Here is a 20,747-nt window from a genome sequence, read left to right on the forward strand (position 1 = left end):
CCAATGTAACTATGTATATGCCTGGCCAATGCCCTGGAACCTGGAAATCACTGAAGTAGGTGACACTACTCCAGTGATTTCCACTTGCTGCACGCCCTCAGTAAGTTGGCCCCTCATTGCGGGTGCCATTCAGAGAATGCCTTGCATATCCTGAATGAATGTAAAGCTTTCTCTGATTGAATGAAGTGGAGAGTGTGATGTCACTGCCCCACCTCTTCTTATTAGAGAACACTTTGTTTTCATTCAGAAAACGTAAAGCAGCTTTTAAATGGCACTCATACTGAGCAATCTGGCCCCCTGTGTTTAGAATGCATCAGAGCTGCTGTTCAGCATGGGACCTGGAAGCTAGTGGAGGTCACTGGAGTAACAGCGTCTACTTCAGTGATTTCCAGCTTCCAAGAGGTTTGGCCAGGTATAATATATACATGGTTACACTAGTTCAAGTTGAACCAAGGTAGCTTTGTAAAAATATACGCTGCCTACAATTGCCCTTTAATTAAAGGGTTTGTGTATTAAAAACCGTATGAAAGTGTTAAATGAGACATTAATACATATTTTGAAGTTACTCATGATTATTTTATTGCTGTGCAAATAGTAGCAAATTAGTAACTAGATCTTTTAATAGTTGTGTGCCTGGAGATAGCCAGCATGGGTCAGGCACAATGTATGCATGTAGTGTACCGGTTGTTGCTGTGGCATGCTGCTACAAATGGCTCCAGATTTCAGTGACAGCTTTAAGATTGGAACATCACAGGAAAATCATGATTCAGATGGTATAGTAAGCTAACAGTAGTCGTCCCCTTTTTAACTACAGTAAACTGCTAGAAGTCAATATATGGCTGCTGTGAGAGGTTGTCTGCTTTAGATCCCTTAAATCCTGGATTAGGCTTGGCCACTAATGCATGAAGTGGTTCTTGGTTGCGGGTGCCTTTTGCATTAATGTATACACGTGTACTTTGTTCCATGCTGTGAGCAGTAAGCTGAGCTTCATTTTCTCGCTGTGTACCATTTTAACCTCTGTTTGTTTGTTTTTTATTTGATAGTAAATAAACCGTTATTAGACTCCTTGCCAAAATGAATTTTGAATACTTACCTTTTGAAAACATATGTATAGGCAAAACATTTGTTTTCCTTTTGGATAGAGTAGGGAAGAGTTAAAACCTGTCAGGTTATCTTTAGTGCCTCCAGGTCAATTAGGACTATTAAGAGGATCTTAATGCTTCAGGCAATCCCAATAGTGTGGCCACTGTGATTGATTGTCAGTGATCATGTGATCTGGAGGCAGTCTTACCTGCTCCTGATTGTTGCTATGTGATTAGGAGTGCGGTTGCAGTGCTGGGGGCATGCAATTGATCATGCTCTCAGTGCAAGAGAGGTACTTTTATATGTGGCATCACAGAATGAGACCCACCACAGATATGTGTACAGCCAGTGGGAAGTGGTTAATCAGCGCAGGGGGATGATTCTCCTTTTGAAGCTCTTCCAGGAGTGGTGGCTGAAGGTCTGCTAATTGCTAAAGTAGGAACTGGGTGTGCAAGGAGGAAAGTGCCAAAAGCAGAATGTATGAAGTCTAGATTTAATTTTATTCAGACTCTTATAGAATAAAAATCCAACAGGTTTTGGGGTTCCTAGGGATCCCTTTATCAGGGCTTGGTACGTTTGAACAACAGGTGTATGGTATTAGTTCACCCTATCATTTTTTTCTGTAAAGGTGAATTAACACTTTAAACTTTCATGTCCGTCCAACTAAATTTAACAAAGTCTGGTCCTGTTAGTTAGAGAACTCTTCAACTGCCACTCCATCTGACACCATTATTCATCTAGGTGACATGGTCTCTGATTGGTCACTACTCTTATATGTGACTCTCTTCTGTGCATGAGCCTTGCAAACTGTTTGATTGCTTTTTGTAGCACTATTTGTATTTTACCCATGTACATTATTATTGTATATCTATAAGTTTAAAAAAAACTGATTTTCATAAAAACCAAAAACTTACATGTCTTATGAGAAGCTAGTCAAGGTTGCAAGTTATCATGTGCTGTGATCAGCTGAAAAGGACTGAGAATCATTTTATGCTGTGAGCTGCTGGTCAGTCTTATTCATTCTAATCTGGGCTCTGCTTTATTCACTGAGCGGTCACAGGAAAATAAGAAAAATTAATAATAGCGCCTATGGTCAAAATTATATAACTTACTAATAGTGTACCAGCTGCAAAAAATCACCATATATAAAGTGTACCAATAAATAAATAATTTGCGCTAGTAAATGTGTATAAATATATAAATATATATAAAGAAATCATCAAATCATAAGTCCAGAAAAAAATATATATGCCAATACCACAAAAAAATAAAAAAACTTTTAAGTGCAAAAAACTTTTGTGCAAAAAAAGTGTCTAAATATGAAAAATTTCACCAAAAAACCTAGATAATATAATGGCAGATCATCCATAAATATATCTTCAGAAACGGAAACTCTGCAACACACCGATCCTCATCGATCGAAATAACAGGATGAAAAACTTTGTAGTTAATCGAAAATCCACTTCTCCAATAGATAAAGGATCACCTTCAAACGTATCCATGGGGGGAAATGCCAAGCACTCGAGAGAAACAGAAAGACTTCATGGTGCAATATTATAAAAACCAATTCCTTTATTAGGTACTCATTGCACTTACTCAAGAGGTGCCCCAGCCGACACCAGCATCAACAGCATAACAGCAATCACATAAACGAGCCTGGCTACTCAGCACATGCGCAGTAGCTGGCAGCCAAAAACGTAATGACGTCACATCAATCAAGCTCCGCCCTACGCGTTTCGTCATCGACGTCCTCACGGAGCGGATAGATGTGAGACGTCTCAACCTCCTTAAATATTCACTCACAGGAAATGAACAGCTGACATCAATGGGAAATCAAGCAAAGCAAGCCGCCCCACAGATGACAGGAGTCCACAAAGGATATACAATGTATCCAATATATTTGCCATCACAAGCAAAAAAACTTTAAAACAAGAGAACAAAAATAGAATAAAAGGAAATTTGAATAAAACACTAATGATAAATAAATTAAATAAGTAAATACATTAACGGGCCAGCACCCTCTAAGACTGTGTTTGAAAAAGGGAACTTAAAGGGCCAGTAACACTTTCAACACAAATAAAGGGGAACTCTAGTAATAATACAAAAATAATGCAAAAATTGTACAAAAAACATACAATCTCCCATATATCATCTTTAAACAGTTGCCTATATAAAAATATACTTAAAATAACATAAAAATTAAAAATTTGTGAGAAAACAATTCAAATCTATATCGACATTTAACCCAAATGGTTGCAAGGAATTTAGTTCATAAATCCAAAACGTCTCTTTTTTGGAAATCTCATTAACCAAATCCGAGCCCCTCCAATGGGGTTTTACCATCTCGATCCCATAAAAGGTAAGTAAGCTCGGATCACAATTATGTACCAATTTGAAATGTTTGGATACACTATGTTTATCAAATCCTTTTACTATGTTTCTTATATGTTCGCCTATTCTTGTTTTTAAACATCTCCCAGTTCTCCCAATATATCTCAAATGACATGGACATTCTAAAACATAAATCACATGTGTAGAATTGCATGTAATCAGGGATTTAATATCATATTCTTTTTTGGAAAATGAAGAGCAGAATGACTTTCTTTTTTTATTGGAAAAAAGAAAAAAAAAAGTGAGCGCTCTCCAATCAGCAGCCAAAGCACATAAGGTAATCTCAGCAAACCTTCAGAAAATATACATAAATAAAGTGTGGCGCTTAATGAATAAAATAATAAAATAAATATTCAGATGATCTGAAAAGCACAGTAAGGTATGGGACACAAACTATGATAAATAACGCAGAAAAAAAGGTGACTAATACATCAAGTGAAAAAACATAACAATGTCCAGACAAAATGTCGCAGGATCCTGTGTGTAAAAAGCTGGATATATCAGGATCAAATGGTAGAATTGCGCACTCACCGGACGCGCTAAGGATATGCGCATATGACAAACAGACCACCGGAAATCCCTCATCTAGTGGGGAGAGTAGATATCCATCTGGGCACAGATAATCCTGATGCTCCCTCTAATTGGTGTGTGGTAAGCAGTTTCCAGATCCAGGAGTCCACTCAGGGCTGATTAAACCTTTCCTTATAGGTATGGAACTCCCTCCGGTGGCAATAGTAGGCAATAGGGTATCCTGGAATTAGCTCCAAAAGGAGCCAAAAAAGTGCCTCATAGTGTAGTATTGTTTTAAAAACGAAAAATTTATTGTGTATATACAGTTGTGGCCAAAATTATTCAACCCCCAATGCTGTAAAGGGGTTTAGGGACTATAGTGTACATTTGGAATTGTATTCAGAATCAAATCCTACAAGGACGTTGTAACTACCCAAATGCAACTAAAATGACATCAATTGTTTATGTAATACAGTAGTAAATGGTTCTTATGTGGTTTCTTCATTGCCACAATTATTCAACCCCTTAAAGACTACCACTCTGAAGAACAGAGGTTCATACAGGTGCTTTCCATCAGGTATTGAAAACACCTGTGGATGTCACCGAGCAGCAATCAAGCATAATAAGCACCAATTAGGCAGCTTTAAAATGACTGTGATACTCAGCTCCTTCTAGACATTTACTGGTGTGGTTACAAACATGGTGAAGGCAAGAGAATGGTCCAGGAAGACAAGAGAAGAGGTGATTTCTCTTCACAGGAAGGGCAATGGCTATAAGAAGATTGCAAAGATGTTAAACATACCAAGAGACACCTTAGGAAGCATCATTCGCAAATTCAAGGCAAAGGGCACTGTTGAAACGCTACCTGGTCGTGGCAGAAAGAAGATGCTGACTTCGACTGCTGTGCGCTACCTGAAGCGTAGAGTGGAGAGAAGTCCCCGTGTGACTGCTGAGGAACTGAGAAAAGATTTGTCAGATGTGGGTACAGAAGTTTCAGCCCAGACAATAAGACGCACACTGCGTAATGAAGGCCTCCGTGCCAGAACTCCCAGGCGTACCCCCTTGCTGTCTCCAAAGAATAAGAAGAGTCGACTGCAGTATGCCAAAAGCCATGTGGACAAACCACAAAAGTTGTGGGATAGTGTTCTGTGGACTGATGAAACAAAATTAGAACTGTTTGGGCCCATGGATCAACGCTATGTTTGGAGGAGGAAGAACAAGGCCTATGATGAAAAGAACACCTTGCCTACTGTGAAGCATGGTGGAGGGTCAATCATGCTTTGGGGCTGTTTTGCTTCTGCAGGTACAGGGAAGCTTCAGCGTGTGCAAGGTACCATGAATTCTCTTCAGTACCAGGAGATATTGGATGGAAACGTGATGCAGTCCGTCACACACCTGAGGCTTGGGAGACGTTGGACCTTTCAACAGGACAATGATCCCAAGCATACCTCCAAGTCCACTAGAGCATGGTTGCAGAGGAAAGGCTGGAACATTTTGGAGTGGCCATCGCAGTCACCAGACTTAAATCCGATTGAGAACCTCTGGTGGGACTTAAAGAAAGCAGTTGCAGTGCGCAAGCCTAAGAATGTGACTGAACTGGAGGCCTTTGCCCATGAAGAATGGGCGAAGATACCCGTAGATCGCTGCAAGACACTTGTGTCAAGCTATGCTTCACGTTTAAAAGCTGTTATAACTGTAAAAGGATGCTGTACTAAGTACTAAGATTGAATGTCACTTGGGGGTTGAATAAAACTGATAATGCTGTGAGCACAGAAAAGACATTTGTGGTTATTTCATTATAACTGTTATGTTATATTTGTCTGACCTACAAGTGCCTCTTTAATGTAAATGTAAGCAAGATGACTGAATGATCAAAAGCAATGTCAAACTGGCCAAAACACTCAATTTCAGTGGGGGTTGAATAATTTTGGCCACAACTGTACAGCATAAAAACAGGGTGGCCTCCCCTCTGATGATGTGCACTGGCACGAAAGGCCTTAGGAGGAGCCAACAGAGCGTGACGTCTTAGCCGCCCGGAGCCACGAGGAGGCCCGGCGGCCATCTTACTTTTGGGTCAGTCACTCTTTTATTCCCTGAGTGTTTCCACCCTGTTTTTATGCTGTATATACACAATAAATTTTTCGTTTTTACCTACTATTGCCACCGGAGGGAGTTCCATACCTATAAGGAAAGGTTTAATCAGCCCTGAGTGGACTCCTGGATCTGGAAACTGCTTACCACACACCAATTAGAGGGAGCATCAGGATTATCTGTGCCCAGATGGATATCTACTCTCCCCACTAGATGAGGGATTTCCGGTGGTCTGTTTGTCATATGCGCATATCCTTAGCGCGTCCGGTGAGTGCGCAATTCTACCATTTGATCCTGATATATCCAGCTTTTTACACACAGGATCCTGCGACATTTTGTCTGGACATTGTTATGTTTTTTCACTTGATGTATTAGTCACCTTTTTTTTCTGCGTTATTTATCATAGTTTGTGTCCCATACCTTACTGTGCTTTTCAGATCATCTGAATATTTATTTTATTATTTTATTCATTAAGCGCCACACTTTCTTTTTTTATTATTACCAACTTTTACAGTCCTACAAACTTTACACTTCCTACAAGGAAAAAAAACATTTAAATTTGGAAACGGATCAAACTTTTGGGGGTTCGATGACATTGCGAGCCAGTTTCATCCTAAGAGACTTATTTTTCTTATAAATGAATTTAGGAGTTTTAGATAAGAATTTATTTAGTATATCATCTTTTAACAAAATGGGCCAATATTTTTTAAAAATTCGTTCAATATTTTTGTATTGCATATTATAGTTAGTAATAAAGGGTACATTATTTTCAAATCCCAAATGAGCCTTTCTATTTCCAAGAAACGTCTCCCTATCTTTAATACTAATCAAATTTCTCTCTTTAATCAAAAAGGTCTTATCATACCCTTTCTCTATAAATCTTTCAATTAACACCTCAGATTGGTCGAAAAATCTTTGTTAGCGCTACAATTTCTTTTTAATCTGGTAAACTGACTTTTTGGAGTGCTATATAACCAATTTGGATGATGTCCACTAGAAATAGGTATATACAGTCAGGTCCATAAATATTGGGACATCGACACAATTCTAACATTTTTGGCTCTATACACCACCACAATGGATTTGAAATGAAACAAACAAGATGTGCTTTAACTGCAGACTGTCAGCTTTAATTTGAGGGTATTTACATCCAAATCAGGTGAATGGTGTAGGAATTACAACAGTTTGCGTTTGTGCCTCCCACTTGTTAAGGGACCAAAAGTAATGGGACAGAATAATAATCATAAATCAAACTTTCACTTTTTAATACTTGGTTGCAAATCCTTTGCAGTCAATTACAGCCTGAAGTGTGGAACGCATAGACATCACCAGACGCTGGGTTTCATCCCTGGTGATGCTCTGCCAGGCCTCTACTGCAACTGTCTTCAGTTCCTGCTTGTTCTTGGGGCATTTTCCCTTCAGTTTTGTCTTCAGCAAGTGAAATGCATGCTCAATCGGATTCAGGTCAGGTGATTGACTTGGCCATTGCATAACATTCCACTTCTTTCCCTTAAAAAACTCTTTGGTCGCATTTGCAGTATGCTTTGGGTCATTGTCCATCTGCACTGTGAAGCGGCGTCCAATGAGTTCTGAAGCATTTGGCTGAATATGAGCAGATAATATTCCCGAAACACTTCAGCATTCATCCTGCTGCTTTTGTCAGCAGTCACATCATTAATAAATACAAGAGAACCAGTTCCATTGGCAGCCATACATGCCCACGCCATGACACTACCACCGCCATGCTTCACTGATGAGGTGGTATGCTTAGGATCATGAGCAGTTCCTTTCCTTCTCCATACTCTTCTCTTCCCATCACTCTGGTACAAGTTGATCTCGGTCTCATCTGTCCATAGGATGTTGTTCCAGAACTGTGAAGGCTTTTTTAGATGTCGTTTGGCAAACTCTAATCTGGCCTTCCTGTTTTTAAGGCTCACCAATGGTTTACATCTTGTGGTGAACCCTCGGTATTTACTCTGGTGAAGTCTTATCTTGATTGTTGGCTTTGACACACATACACCTACCTCCTGGAGAGTGTTCTTGATCTGGCCAACTGTTGTGAAGGGTGTTTTCTTCACCAGAGAAAGAATTCTTCGGTCATCCACCACAGTTGGTTTCCGTGGTCTTCCGGGTCTTTTGGTGTTGCTGAGCTCACCCGTGCGTTCCTTCTTTTTAAGAATGTTCCAAACAGTTGTTTTGGCCACGCCTAATGTTTTTGCTATCTCTCTGATGGGTTTGTTTTGTTTTTTTCAGCCTAATGATGGCTTGCTTCACTGATAGTGACATGTCTTTGGAACTAATCTTGAGAGTTGACAGCAACAGATTCCAAATGCAAATAGCACACTTGAAATGAACTCTGGACCTTTTATCTGTTCATTGTAATTGGGATAATGAGGGAATAACACACCTGGCCATGGAACAGCTGAGAAGCCAATTGTCCCATTACTTTTGGTCCCTTAATAAGTGGGAGGCACATATGCAAACTGTTGTAATTCCTACACCGTTCACCTGATTTGGATGTAAATACCCTCAAATTAAAGCTGATAGTCTGCAGTTAAAGCACATCTTGTTTGTTTCATTTCAAATCCATTGTGGTGGTGTATAGAACCAAAAATGCTAGAATTGTGTCGATGTCCCAATATTTATGGACCTGACTGTAGCTGTTTTTGTCCACTTCCTTGAAGTAAGTTTTGGTACAAATTTGGCCATTATCTTTATATAGGACCAGATCCAAAAAATTAATTTGCTCAAAATCACTCATAACAGTGAATCTCAATCCATAGCGGTTCATATTAATATATTCCATAAAGGAATCAAGCTTTTCTCTGGATCCATCCCATACCATTATAATGTCATCAATATACCTCTTGTATAGCGCCAACTCTGGCCATTTATTGAAAATACTTTCTTCCTCCCATTTATCCATTACCAGATTTGCCACACTGGGAGCATACCTAGCTCCCATGGCAACACCCTTACATTTTGCTTCTTTTTCAGTTAATACCCCCAACTCTTTTCCTTTGTTAATAATACACTTAAGTAGTAATTTAAGTTCGCAGAGGAAATTTGTTGTTGAATTACTTGAATTTGCGATGAATAACAATTTCTTTTGGTACAACAACACTTTTTTTCAGCAATGTAAGGGTGTTGCCATGGGAGCTAGGTATGCTCCCAGTGTGGCAAATCTGGTAATGGATAAATGGGAGGAAGAAAGTATTTTCAATAAATGGCCAGAGTTGGCGCTATACAAGAGGTATATTGATGACATTATAATGGTATGGGATGGATCCAGAGAAAAGCTTGATTCCTTTATGGAATATATTAATATGAACCGCTATGGATTGAGATTCACTGTTATGAGTGATTTTGAGCAAATTAATTTTTTGGATCTGGTCCTATATAAAGATAATGGCCAAATTTGTACCAAAACTTACTTCAAGGAAGTGGACAAAAACAGCTATATACCTATTTCTAGTGGACATCATCCAAATTGGTTATATAGCACTCCAAAAAGTCAGTTTACCAGATTAAAAAGAAATTGTAGCGCTAACAAAGATTTTTTCGACCAATCTGAGGTGTTAATTGAAAGATTTATAGAGAAAGGGTATGATAAGACCTTTTTGATTAAAGAGAGAAATTCGATTAGTATTAAAGATAGGGAGACGTTTCTTGGAAATAGAAAGGCTCATTTGGGATTTGAAAATAATGTACCCTTTATTACTAACTATAATATGCAATACAAAAATATTGAACGAATTTTTTAAAAATATTGGCCCATTTTGTTAAAAGATGATATACTAAATGAATTCTTATCTAAAACTCCTAAATTCATTTGTACGAAAAATAAGTCTCTTAAGATGAAACTGGCTCGCAATGTCATCGAACCCCCAAAAAAGTTCGATCTGTTTCCAAATTTAAATGTTTTTTTCCTTGTAGGAAGTGTAAAGTTTGTAGGACTGTAAAAGTTGGTAATAATAAAAAAAGAAAGTCATTCTGCTCTTCATTTTCCAAAAAAGAATATGATATTAAATCCCTGATTACATGCAATTCTACACATGTGATTTATGTTTTAGAATGTCCATGTCATTTGAGATATATTGGGAGAACTGGGAGATGTTTAAAAACAAGAATAGGCGAACATATAAGAAACATAGTAAAAGGATTTGATAAACATAGTGTATCCAAACATTTCAAATTGGTACATAATTGTGATCCGAGCTTACTTACCTTTTATGGGATCGAGATGGTAAAACCCCATTGGAGGGGCTCGGATTTGGTTAATGAGATTTCCAAAAAAGAGACGTTTTGGATTTATGAACTAAATTCCTTGCAACCATTTGGGTTAAATGTCGATATAGATTTGAATTGTTTTCTCACAAATTTTTAATTTTTATGTTATTTTAAGTATATTTTTATATAGGCAACTGTTTAAAGATGATATATGGGAGATTGTATGTTTTTTGTACAATTTTTGCATTATTTTTGTATTATTACTAGAGTTCCCCTTTATTTGTGTTGAAAGTGTTACTGGCCCTTTAAGTTCCCTTTTTCAAACACAGTCTTAGAGGGTGCTGGCCCGTTAATGTATTTACTTATTTAATTTATTTATCATTAGTGTTTTATTCAAATTTCCTTTTATTCTATTTTTGTTCTCTTGTTTTAAAGTTTTTTTGCTTGTGATGGCAAATATATTGGATACATTGTATATCCTTTGTGGACTCCTGTCATCTGTGGGGCGGCTTGCTTTGCTTGATTTCCCATTGATGTCAGCTGTTCGTTTCCTGTGAGTGAATATTTAAGGAGGTTGAGACGTCTCACATCTATCCGCTCCGTGAGGACGTCAATGACGAAACGCGTAGGGCGGAGCTTGATTGATGTGACGTCATTGCGTTTTTGGCTGCCAGCTACTGCCCATGTGCTGAGTAGCCAGGCTCGTTTATGTGATTGCTGTTATGCTGTTGATGCTGGTGTCGGCTGGGGCACCTCTTGAGTAAGTGCAATGAGTACCTAATAAAGGAATTGGTTTTTATAATATTGCACCATGAAGTCTTTCTGTTTCTCTCGAGTGCTCGGCATTTCCCCCCATGGATACGTTTGAAGGTGGTCCTTTATCTATTGGAGAAGTGGATTTTCGATTAACTACAAAGTTTTTCATCCTGTTATTTCGATCGATGAGGATCGGTGTGTTGCAGAGTTTCCGTTTCTGAAGATATATTTATGGATGATCTGCCATTATATTATCTAGGTTTTTTGGTGAAATTTTTCATATTTAGACACTTTTTTTGCACAAAAGTTTTTTGCACTTAAAAGTTTTTTTATTTTTTTGTGGTATTGGCATATATATTTTTTTCTGGACTTATGATTTGATGATTTCTTTATATATATTTATATATTTATACACATTTACTAGCGCAAATTATTTATTTATTGGGTCACAGGAAAATGGCAGAATTCCTTCATTCGCTTTTTTATAAAATATAGGATGTTGTGTAAGTAGTAGCACAATGTAGTGTCTGTAGTGCTGTGTAAACCTGACTCATGTAATGTCTGTCCACTCCTCATCCTATAGGAGGGAAGTATACCGAATTTTGCAGCAGGAGGGAATTGATCTTCCTCGCTATGCTGTACTTAACAGAGACCCTGACAAGCCAGATGGTGAGTTTGATTTTGGTTTTACTCGGCATTGCAGGACTTTCATACTCACAAGGTACAAATATGGTGGGCCTTTTACAGTATGTAATGCAATCCTTAGGGTACAAAATTAATGTTCATACCTAACAATTTCCAAAGCGTGGAAGAAGCAAATCACTCACTTCTCTGAAGTTGAAACTTGCATCGCATTCTTTATTAACGAACAAATAATAAACATCCTTACTAAAAAACACGTTACATTCCTCAAAATTTGGAATCTGTGGCTCACATACCTCCATCTGACATTTTCCGTGGCAAAACTAACTGCTGTGTGAGAAACTTGTGTTTCTTTATTTCCTCCCCCTTCTTTTCCCCTCCTCCTGTAGCTCACAGTTCATATGAAATTATCTGAAGGGACAAACACGAATGTTTTTCTCGTATGATACTAGATCATACGATTTTCATTTAAAGTGATACTAAAGCCTTTTTTTTTTTTTTTTTAAATAACATGTCATACTTACCTGCTGTGTGCATAGAGCAGTCCCGATCCTCCTCTTCTCGGGTTCCCTGCTGGCGCTCTTGGTTCCTCCCTCCTGTCGGGTGCCCTACACAGCAAGCAGCTTGCTATGGGGGCACCCAAGCAGGCGTGCTCCCGAGCTGTGGCTCTGTGTGTCCATTCACACATAGAGCTGGGGCTCAGCCTTTCCCCTCCCTCTCCTGATTGGCTTACTGGCTGTGATTGACAGAACCGGGAGACAATGGCTCCTGCTGCTGCCTCAGCCAATCAAGACTGGGAGTCCCCGAGGTTCTCGTGGACATCGCTGGATCAAGATGGGGCTCAGGTAAGTATTGGGGGGGCTGCTACACACAGAAGGTTTTTTTACCTTCATGCATAGAATGCATGAAGGTAAGAAAGCTTGAGCCTTTAGAACCACTTTAATCAGTACTTTCAGTATTTTTTTTATCCGAAAAAACAGTACAATACATTATATTATTTCCGAAGTTGTATTCTGTCATCTGAGAATTTTTGTAAATTGAGTAACCTTCATTTTCAATATGAGACTAGCATGCAGAAGAAAAAAATGGATGATCATTTGTCAGGTATTCTCATTGTGTGTACGAGGCTTTATCTAACTGACTTAATTGTTATATTCTTGTTATGTGTTCATGCATGGTGTTTATACACCAGTTTGTAATATTCATTAATTCAGATATAGGTTCATATTTGGAGCACTGAATAAGTTGAATGTTATTACTATTTCACAGAGTGTAATCTAATAGAAGGTGAGGATCAGGTAGAAGTGAATGGAGAAGTCTTCCCAAAGCCATTTGTAGAAAAGCCAGTTAGTGCAGAAGACCACAACGTATATATTTATTACCCCACGTCAGCAGGAGGTGGAAGCCAAAGACTTTTCAGAAAGGTATGCCGCATGTGATAATAAAATATAAGCTTGCTTGAAAAAATCTATTCATGTGAGTGCTGCCTGTCTGCTGTCTATTTCCACAACTTCCTGGTTTCCCTGTATGCTTTGCAGCTTCTTTGCCGTTTACTTTCAATGTCTAAGGACTACATATACCATGGTACCTTGCATGCAAGCAGAGATTCCTGTACTGACTCCACCTCCTGAAACTCCTCTTCTCAGCACCTCTTCCATTCAGGAACTATTGACCATATGCATGTACCAGGGAAATGCATGTAATGGCGTTTACAGGCGTATATTCGCAAATGTAGGCTATACGTCTGTGTCTACATCCATTTGTGTGAGCCCTTAATCTGGTATTGTCAAGTAGCTTGAAGGGTTTGGAAACTTCTGTACAATCCTGACATCTTGTATAATGGTGTCCACATTCTTATCTATGTAACCATTCAGTCAGTATTTAGATGCAACTAAACTGATCGCAAACCAAAGACCCTCTGTTCAATAAATAATAGAGAGCTCTTGAGTGATTTAAACTCTGCCGATTTGATCCGTGGGTGAATGTTGTCGTTCACTTCTCTTCGTAGATATATCTGTACTGAAGAGCAAATCAGTTTTAATCAATTGTTTACTGTTATGACTGATTGAATATGTTTCTAATCATTGTTTTCAGTTTGGAAAAACTGTGAAATTGTATATTGTATTGTTGAATATTTTATTGATGATGAATTGCATACAGTTTTCTTAAGCAAATATTTTTTTGTGAATCTGTGGCAATTTTTCTTACCCAGAGATCCTGCTAGTAACAACACTTCCTGTTTCAGGCTGACAATGTCAAGCCACTGCCTCACAATTAGCAACAGCATTGTTAGCCTGCTTTGACTACTCCTTTGGTTGGCAGTTGGGCTGCCAGGATAAGCAGATTTGCAGCAATGGTCCAGTTGAAGGAGCTCGCATGGCAAAGCTGCTGCCAACTTGCAACACATTCACAATGATCAATTTGCTTAAGAAAACTGTATATAGTAGTTAGGCATCATGCCAAACATACAGGTTTTATAAACTACAGTAATTAAGGCTGATAAAATGGCTGTTGAATCAGTTCCAAGAAATGCAGCTTACTCTCTGCCTGTAAATTCAAGTGCATTAAATTTAAAAAGGAAACTCTTTTTATGTTGTGCATTTAAACTACTATAAGCTGCTGTAAAGGTTTGTTTCCACTAGGCTGAAGGTCCATTGTGGTGTCATTCGTTTTAAATGTCACCCCAATACACCTCCACTATGCACAGCAGTGGACCACACTCTGTAATGTCCATTCAGATGTTCTACGAAAAATGCTGCAAGTTTTATTTTTTCATGCATTGATGTGAAATGCATGAATGTTTGTGTTGCAGCGCAAGGAAGGGGTCCTTAATGTTGGATGTGCTCTGTTTGGATGGATTTTTAATTTTGTTTTTTCAATACAGATTGGCAGTCGTAGCAGTGTTTACTCCCCAGAGAGCAGTGTTCGCAAAACGGGATCCTACATTTATGAAGAGTTCATGCCGACTGATGGTACTGATGTTAAGGTACAGCTAAAGGATCTGTCTGCCTTGCAGGCTCTATTTTTTGCAGTTACAGAGTGATAAATGTAATCTGCTCATATTGGTTAGGTATACACTGTAGGTCCAGATTATGCCCATGCAGAGGCCCGCAAATCTCCAGCTCTGGATGGGAAAGTGGAGCGTGATAGTGAAGGCAAGGAAATCCGCTATCCTGTCATGCTCACTGCCATGGAGAAGCTTGTGGCACGGAAGGTCTGCTTGGCATTTAAGGTTGGTATTTATTTTATAAACTAACATACCGTGCTAATATAATTGTTTGAATATATCCACTGCTGTCTGTTTTACTCTTTCCCAAATTATTATAGGATTTTTAGATTTCCTAAATTTGCATGTTTTACTTTTAAATTTGGCCTCATATAGTCAGGATGACAAACAATTATAGGTCATTTCTGTATGCTTGGCTATGCAGTTGTCTGCAGTACAACCTAGGAGCATTATAAATCGCTTGATCAGCAGGAAGTTATCTGCATGCCTGACAATTTCTTCAACTGCTCTGCTATATCTGCATTTTTTAACCATAGGCAATGCTTGAATCTATTATTGTTTGTCAGAAATAATGTATGTATAGAATAATCCACTCATGTATAATCAGAATTTTCTGTACTACAGTGCGTAACTAGACATACAGAAAGATACAGTATACAATGAATGACGCCATTAATAACCTCATTGCACAGTGCTAATGTATTAATCTTTCCATCAACTAATACTTGATTGCTCTGCTATATGAGGTTGTTGTTTGCTTTATTTGTTTCACATTTTTTGGGGTTATTAAAGTGGTTCTAAAGGCTCAAAGTTTTTTCACCTTCATGAATTCTATGCATCAAGGTAAAAAACCTTCTGTGTACAGCTTCCTACCCAGCTCCCTCCTTATACTTATCTGAGCCCCATCATGTTCCAGCGATGTGGACAAGAGCCTCGGCTCTCTGGGGACTCTCCCTCCTCATTGGCTGGGACAGCAGAGGAAGCTATTAGCTCCCGCTGCTGTCAATCGCAGTTAGTGAGCCAAAGAAGAGAGAGAGGGGGCAGGGCCGAGCCACGGCTTTGTGTGTGAATGGACACGCAGAGCAGCAACTCAGGAACAAGCCTTGGGTGCCCCCACAGCAATATGCTTGCTCTGGGGGCACTTGGCAGAAAGGAGGAGCCAGAAGTGCCGAGAAGGGGAAGATCGGGGTTGTTCTGTGCAACACCATTGCACAGAACAGGTAAATATAACATGTTTGTCTTTTTTTTTTTTTAATTGCCTTTTATATTACAAAGTACATCAGCTATTCTTTGTGATTTTCATCTATTTTTTGACTATCAGGCAAATTTATTAAGGGTGATATATTTAATACTTTTCATTTAGAGCAGAGTGTGTATAATTTCATTATTGTCACATAAAGACACAGTAAATTTCATGGCTACAGATATAAAAAGAATTTTGTCAGAAATATAGATTTAAGAGGTAAATGTAAGAATTGTTCACCAGTGAGCTATTACAAGTTTGTACTTATACAATGTTTTACTTGAGGACAAAGCATTTCTTTTAGTGCCTTATAGTCAGTACTGTATTGTATGTTTGTGTACCTCCTAGCATATGATTGATTCTTCATATTTGTATGTTTCAGCAAACTGTTTGCGGCTTTGACTTGCTAAGAGCCAATGGGCACTCGTTTGTTTGTGATGTCAATGGTTTCAGTTTTGTTAAGAACTCCATGAAATATTATGATGACTGTGCCAAAATACTGGGGTATGTTACTATTGCCTTTCTTTCCTTGTCTGTAATTGTACCCATTAATCATTCTTATATGTGTTTTAAGCTTATGGGTCACCCTCAATTAAAAAGGAAAAGTACAGACTAAATGCACAAATTCTGAAAAAGGATGGACTCTTGATAGCTGTTTTCTTAATATTTGGATGCAGGCTTGGAAAAAAAATGTCTTGTTGAAAAGAGCTAAACTCTAACAAAACAAAACTACTTATTGATCATAATTTAAAGCATGCTGACTTTCACCAAACATTCACTGAAGGTAAAGCTATCATTGACATTTAAAATACCTGTAGCAAGATCCCTGAATTTCCCCTTGCTTTTGGTTTTGTTCCTGCATTGTTCACATCCTGTAGGGTTTAGTATGAATTTTATGTGAACTTGTCCACATTCCAGCAGTAGCTGAACATCACCATGTAACTGCAGGGTAGTGTGCCAATGCACTGTGCATTGGCACGGATGCTTGTAGTTTAACTCATAAGTGTACAGAAATAGGTAACAACCCTGCAACTACATTCATTCGGTTTTGGCACCCTAGGAATGTAAGTGCTGTATACATTGTGCAGGGATGTGTTCCCTAACTGCCTTGCTATATTGAATGTCTGTGTATTGTCTTGCAGAGCATTGCAACCAGGAGTGATCTGTGTGACTTCACCTACCAGTTACTCTGTTGATGAGGCTTCAGAGTCCCAGTATCAGTGCGGGTACAGAGAGTCCTGTCTAGTTTGTCAGCTGCCCAACCCTTTTGTGAGCTTGTTATCCAAGGGTTCGATCTAGATTTCACAAAATATGGATGCATTGTTCTGGAAGGGTCTCTCTGAAACCCTCTCCTGGAACCTGGGTTAGAGGGTACTGCTCCTCCTAGGGCCATGGCCATGTGGACCCAATAAGATTTCCAGCTAGAGATATCACCAGGACAGAGTTACACTGGCTCAAGATCCCCTGTTACCCAAGTGCTGTTAAAATGTGGGGGTGTAGTGGCTGTGAGGTAGAGGTCATTTCACATGCCCCCCCCCCCAAAATACTGATACTCCTATGAATTATTAGAAAGCAGGTTGTATAAAGAGCTAGCTGTTAAATTTTGTTCTGTTATTTCTAGCATTTCATGAAATTATGGGAAAGATGGTAACTTCTTGCATCTGCTTTCCTTAGGAATATAATTATGAGAGAGCTTGCTCCACAGTTCCAGATCCCCTGGTCTATCCCAACAGAGGCAGAAGATATTCCTATAGTACCAACCACGTCTGGAACAATGTAAGTGATTGAGATACATATACTTTTAGTTATAAGTCATAAATCAGCATGTCTACAAAGCATTGTATTTTATGCTCGTTATGTTATTTTGCATTATTCTAGGATGGAGTTGCGATGTGTAATCGCAATTATACGACACGGTGACCGCACTCCAAAGCAGAAGATGAAGATGGAGGTTCGACATCCAAGGTAATAACAAAAGAAGGCAGTTAAATGTTTGGTCAGCAGTATATAAAATAGCAGGTTTAGAAGAGCGCTATACTTATTTACTTTCCTTTCCTTTTTTTATTTCCTTTGAAAGAGGACAAAGAGGCCTCCCTTATATTTTCTTGTTTAGCTCGACAGTTTTCCTTAGCTTAAATAATCCATTATTACCCAGTATTTTATTTTAGGTTATGACTAAAGGATTGTATATACAGAAAATAGAGTTCTTGGTAAAATAGAAGAAGTGAACTATAGAAAGCCTTTAATTAGTTGGGTATTTTTCCCTATTTAAAAAAAATAAAGGACATGGAGTTTTATTTCTTATTTTGCAAGTGTGTAAAAGTAAATTTAAGTGCTTTTTTTTTTTTTTAATCTATAGGTTCTTTGAGTTATTTGAACATTATGATGGCTATAAAACAGGAAAGTTGAAGCTTAAGAAGCCAGAACAACTACAGGTATAAGTTTGTACATTTTGTGAAAATGTGATGATTAAGCACACTAAACTGTGCAGCCCCTTTGCTTCTTAATTTTTTCTCTAATTTTGATGAGGAAAAAATACTTCTCTCGGTCAATTCTTAGGCTGGCCATACATTATACAATTATCTGGAGATTTTTGGTTTAAATTTACCAAAAACCATATAATAGGAGGACAAACCTAAACAACACTTTCAGTTGTATCCAATTAGGCAGGCCCTTGCACTACACAGTTGAAGGTAAATCTAAAGGAAAGTGGGCAGAAAATTGGAAGATAATTGTATAATGTATGGCCAGCCTAAGAGATCAAGCACTCAAAGGAAGTCCTCCCAATTGAAAAAAATTAACAAAAATATATTTTATAATATACCTAGGGATGGGCTTGGGTTCGGTTCAAACTTGAAAGAAAGATGTCAATAGCAGCCCAATCAGCAGTGGCTGGGGAATTCTGCGCCTGTAGGTGCATGTACACAAAGCAGTGGGTATTCCAGTCACACCATTGACCTAATACATACCCATATTATGTCAATGATTTCATAAGCATCCTCACCCCCCTGTGTACATGCAGCTACAAGGTGGAGAATGCTACAGCTACATCTGATTGGGTTGGTACTGACAACTTCCTTCATGATTCGGCCGAACATGAGTTCAAACTAAACCCAAGCTCATCCCTTATTACCTCCTTACACATTCAAATATTTCTGTGAAAAGAAAAGGAGTTGATGCTTCCTTAGGGCCTCGTTCACACCAAGTGCAGAGACTTGAGTTTTTCTGAACCTGTTCTGCAAGGGCACAAAGATAACAATTGTTCTCTATGTGTCCTGTTCACACCACAACACTAGTATCACCTGCAGATTTTTTCTGCGCAGGAATCTACAACATATATAAAACTCATTGAAACGTGCATGTAAACTGATGGAGACTTGTGTCCCCTGTTTTTTTCTGTCAGTTTTTCTGCGCATATGGTGCGGATGAAGGCTTAAAGATAAGCAGGCAAAGACATTTACTGCATTAATTGCTTATTACTTGTTAAAGCTGTTCTTCACCCTAGAAAAAAATACCCTGTAGCTACTGACTTTTAATCAAAAGACACTTTTGCCAGTCTTTGGGTCCCTGATGCTGGCATCTTTAGTGTAGGAAGCTGGCTGTGACTGCTTGCAAGCTGGTCCCGCGGCCTTTTGGGACCTGTGGCGTGTCCCAGAAGGCTGCGCACAAATACTTGAATTCCCATAGCCTGGCCACAGTTTTACTCTAAATGAGAAATTTCCTATTATTTATATCAATATTATATAATTTAAAACAGAAAGTTTTAAAACGTTATTTTTTTCTGAGTAGGTTAGTACGTAGTAAATGCTTTAATACTTCATTAATGTATTTATATTTAAGGGTGTTTTGCTTTCTTTTGGCCCACCTTCTTGAAAGCTTTAAAGGATATCTAAACCCAAGAACAAAACCATACTATAATGAAGCATAGCATTCTATAGATATGATGGCTACATTCGTTTTAATTATTCAGGTTAGGAACATCTTCAGCAAGTAAATGAAAATAGCTGTTGGTATGCCAAAAATATGGTGTCCCTTTTCACATCCTGTAAGCTGAACTAAAAGGAAAAACTATGTTCTCTTTTTCCTTTTGTAAACTACTTACACCTCTAACTCCATGTAAAGGAGGTGAAGCGAAGAATATTAGCCTGGTTGACAATTATGGCTCCCCTCCATAGATACAATGGAGGGAGTGATCATAGCTACCAGGAAGTGTTATTTGCAGGACTACCATAAAGTAAGTGAAAATAGAGGAAAAAACTTAAAAAATGAAAACTAATGCAGCAACAAATCTAAGTTTTGGTAAGTCTCAGTATATTTATTTTTTGTTTTCGAGTTTAGATACACGTTTTAATGGTTCTTTTCAACATTGCTGCACACATCCTACTAAGCAGAAGCAATACTTTCCATTTCGTGGCTAGAGCTGACAAAATCAGAACATATTCCGATGGATACATGTCTCTGTGTTTAGGCTTTAGGCTCGGTTTACACTCCTGCAGGGATATGTGAAATGCCATGTATCTCTATGAGAGCGGTTCCAATTTACACTAATGAAGTTGCGGCAACTTCAGAAAAGGTTCCTGCACTGCTTTGAGGCAACTTTAATTCGGTTTCATTGCCACGCAGTGTAAAAGCCCTTTCAAAGTCACATCAAAGTTTTGCCAAAGTCGGTCTCCAAAGTTGCACTGAAAAATTGCATGATTTTGGAGCCAGGTAGTGTTAACCAAGCCTAAAGTATGCTTTATAGCTAGATAGGAAAGAACATTTTACAGAATAAATAATTGGATAAAAACTGCA

The 20,747-nt window shown here is 38.4% G+C and overlaps 1 protein-coding gene across 28 annotated transcripts in view; it reads left to right on the forward strand.

Moving 5' to 3' along the window:
* Positions 1 to 20,747, forward strand: part of PPIP5K1 (diphosphoinositol pentakisphosphate kinase 1) — a 239,393-nt gene that overhangs the window by 41,363 nt on the left and 177,283 nt on the right. For all 28 annotated transcript variants that reach the window (XM_089676362.1, XM_089676369.1, XM_089676373.1 and 25 more), the window contains exons 5-12: positions 11,645 to 11,730; positions 12,973 to 13,127; positions 14,588 to 14,689; positions 14,774 to 14,935; positions 16,336 to 16,457; positions 17,628 to 17,729; positions 17,832 to 17,918; positions 18,313 to 18,388. In XM_089676362.1, the coding sequence (XP_089532488.1) occupies positions 11,645 to 11,730; positions 12,973 to 13,127; positions 14,588 to 14,689; positions 14,774 to 14,935; positions 16,336 to 16,457; positions 17,628 to 17,729; positions 17,832 to 17,918; positions 18,313 to 18,388 (892 nt within the window). The remainder of the gene's footprint in view (positions 1 to 11,644; positions 11,731 to 12,972; positions 13,128 to 14,587; positions 14,690 to 14,773; positions 14,936 to 16,335; positions 16,458 to 17,627; positions 17,730 to 17,831; positions 17,919 to 18,312; positions 18,389 to 20,747) is intronic.

The sequence above is a fragment of the Staurois parvus genome, unplaced genomic scaffold (genome assembly GCF_062004578.1).
Source record: "Staurois parvus isolate SC_StPar_1 unplaced genomic scaffold, SC_StPar_1.0 ptg000168l, whole genome shotgun sequence".
NCBI lineage: Eukaryota > Metazoa > Chordata > Amphibia > Anura > Ranidae > Staurois > Staurois parvus.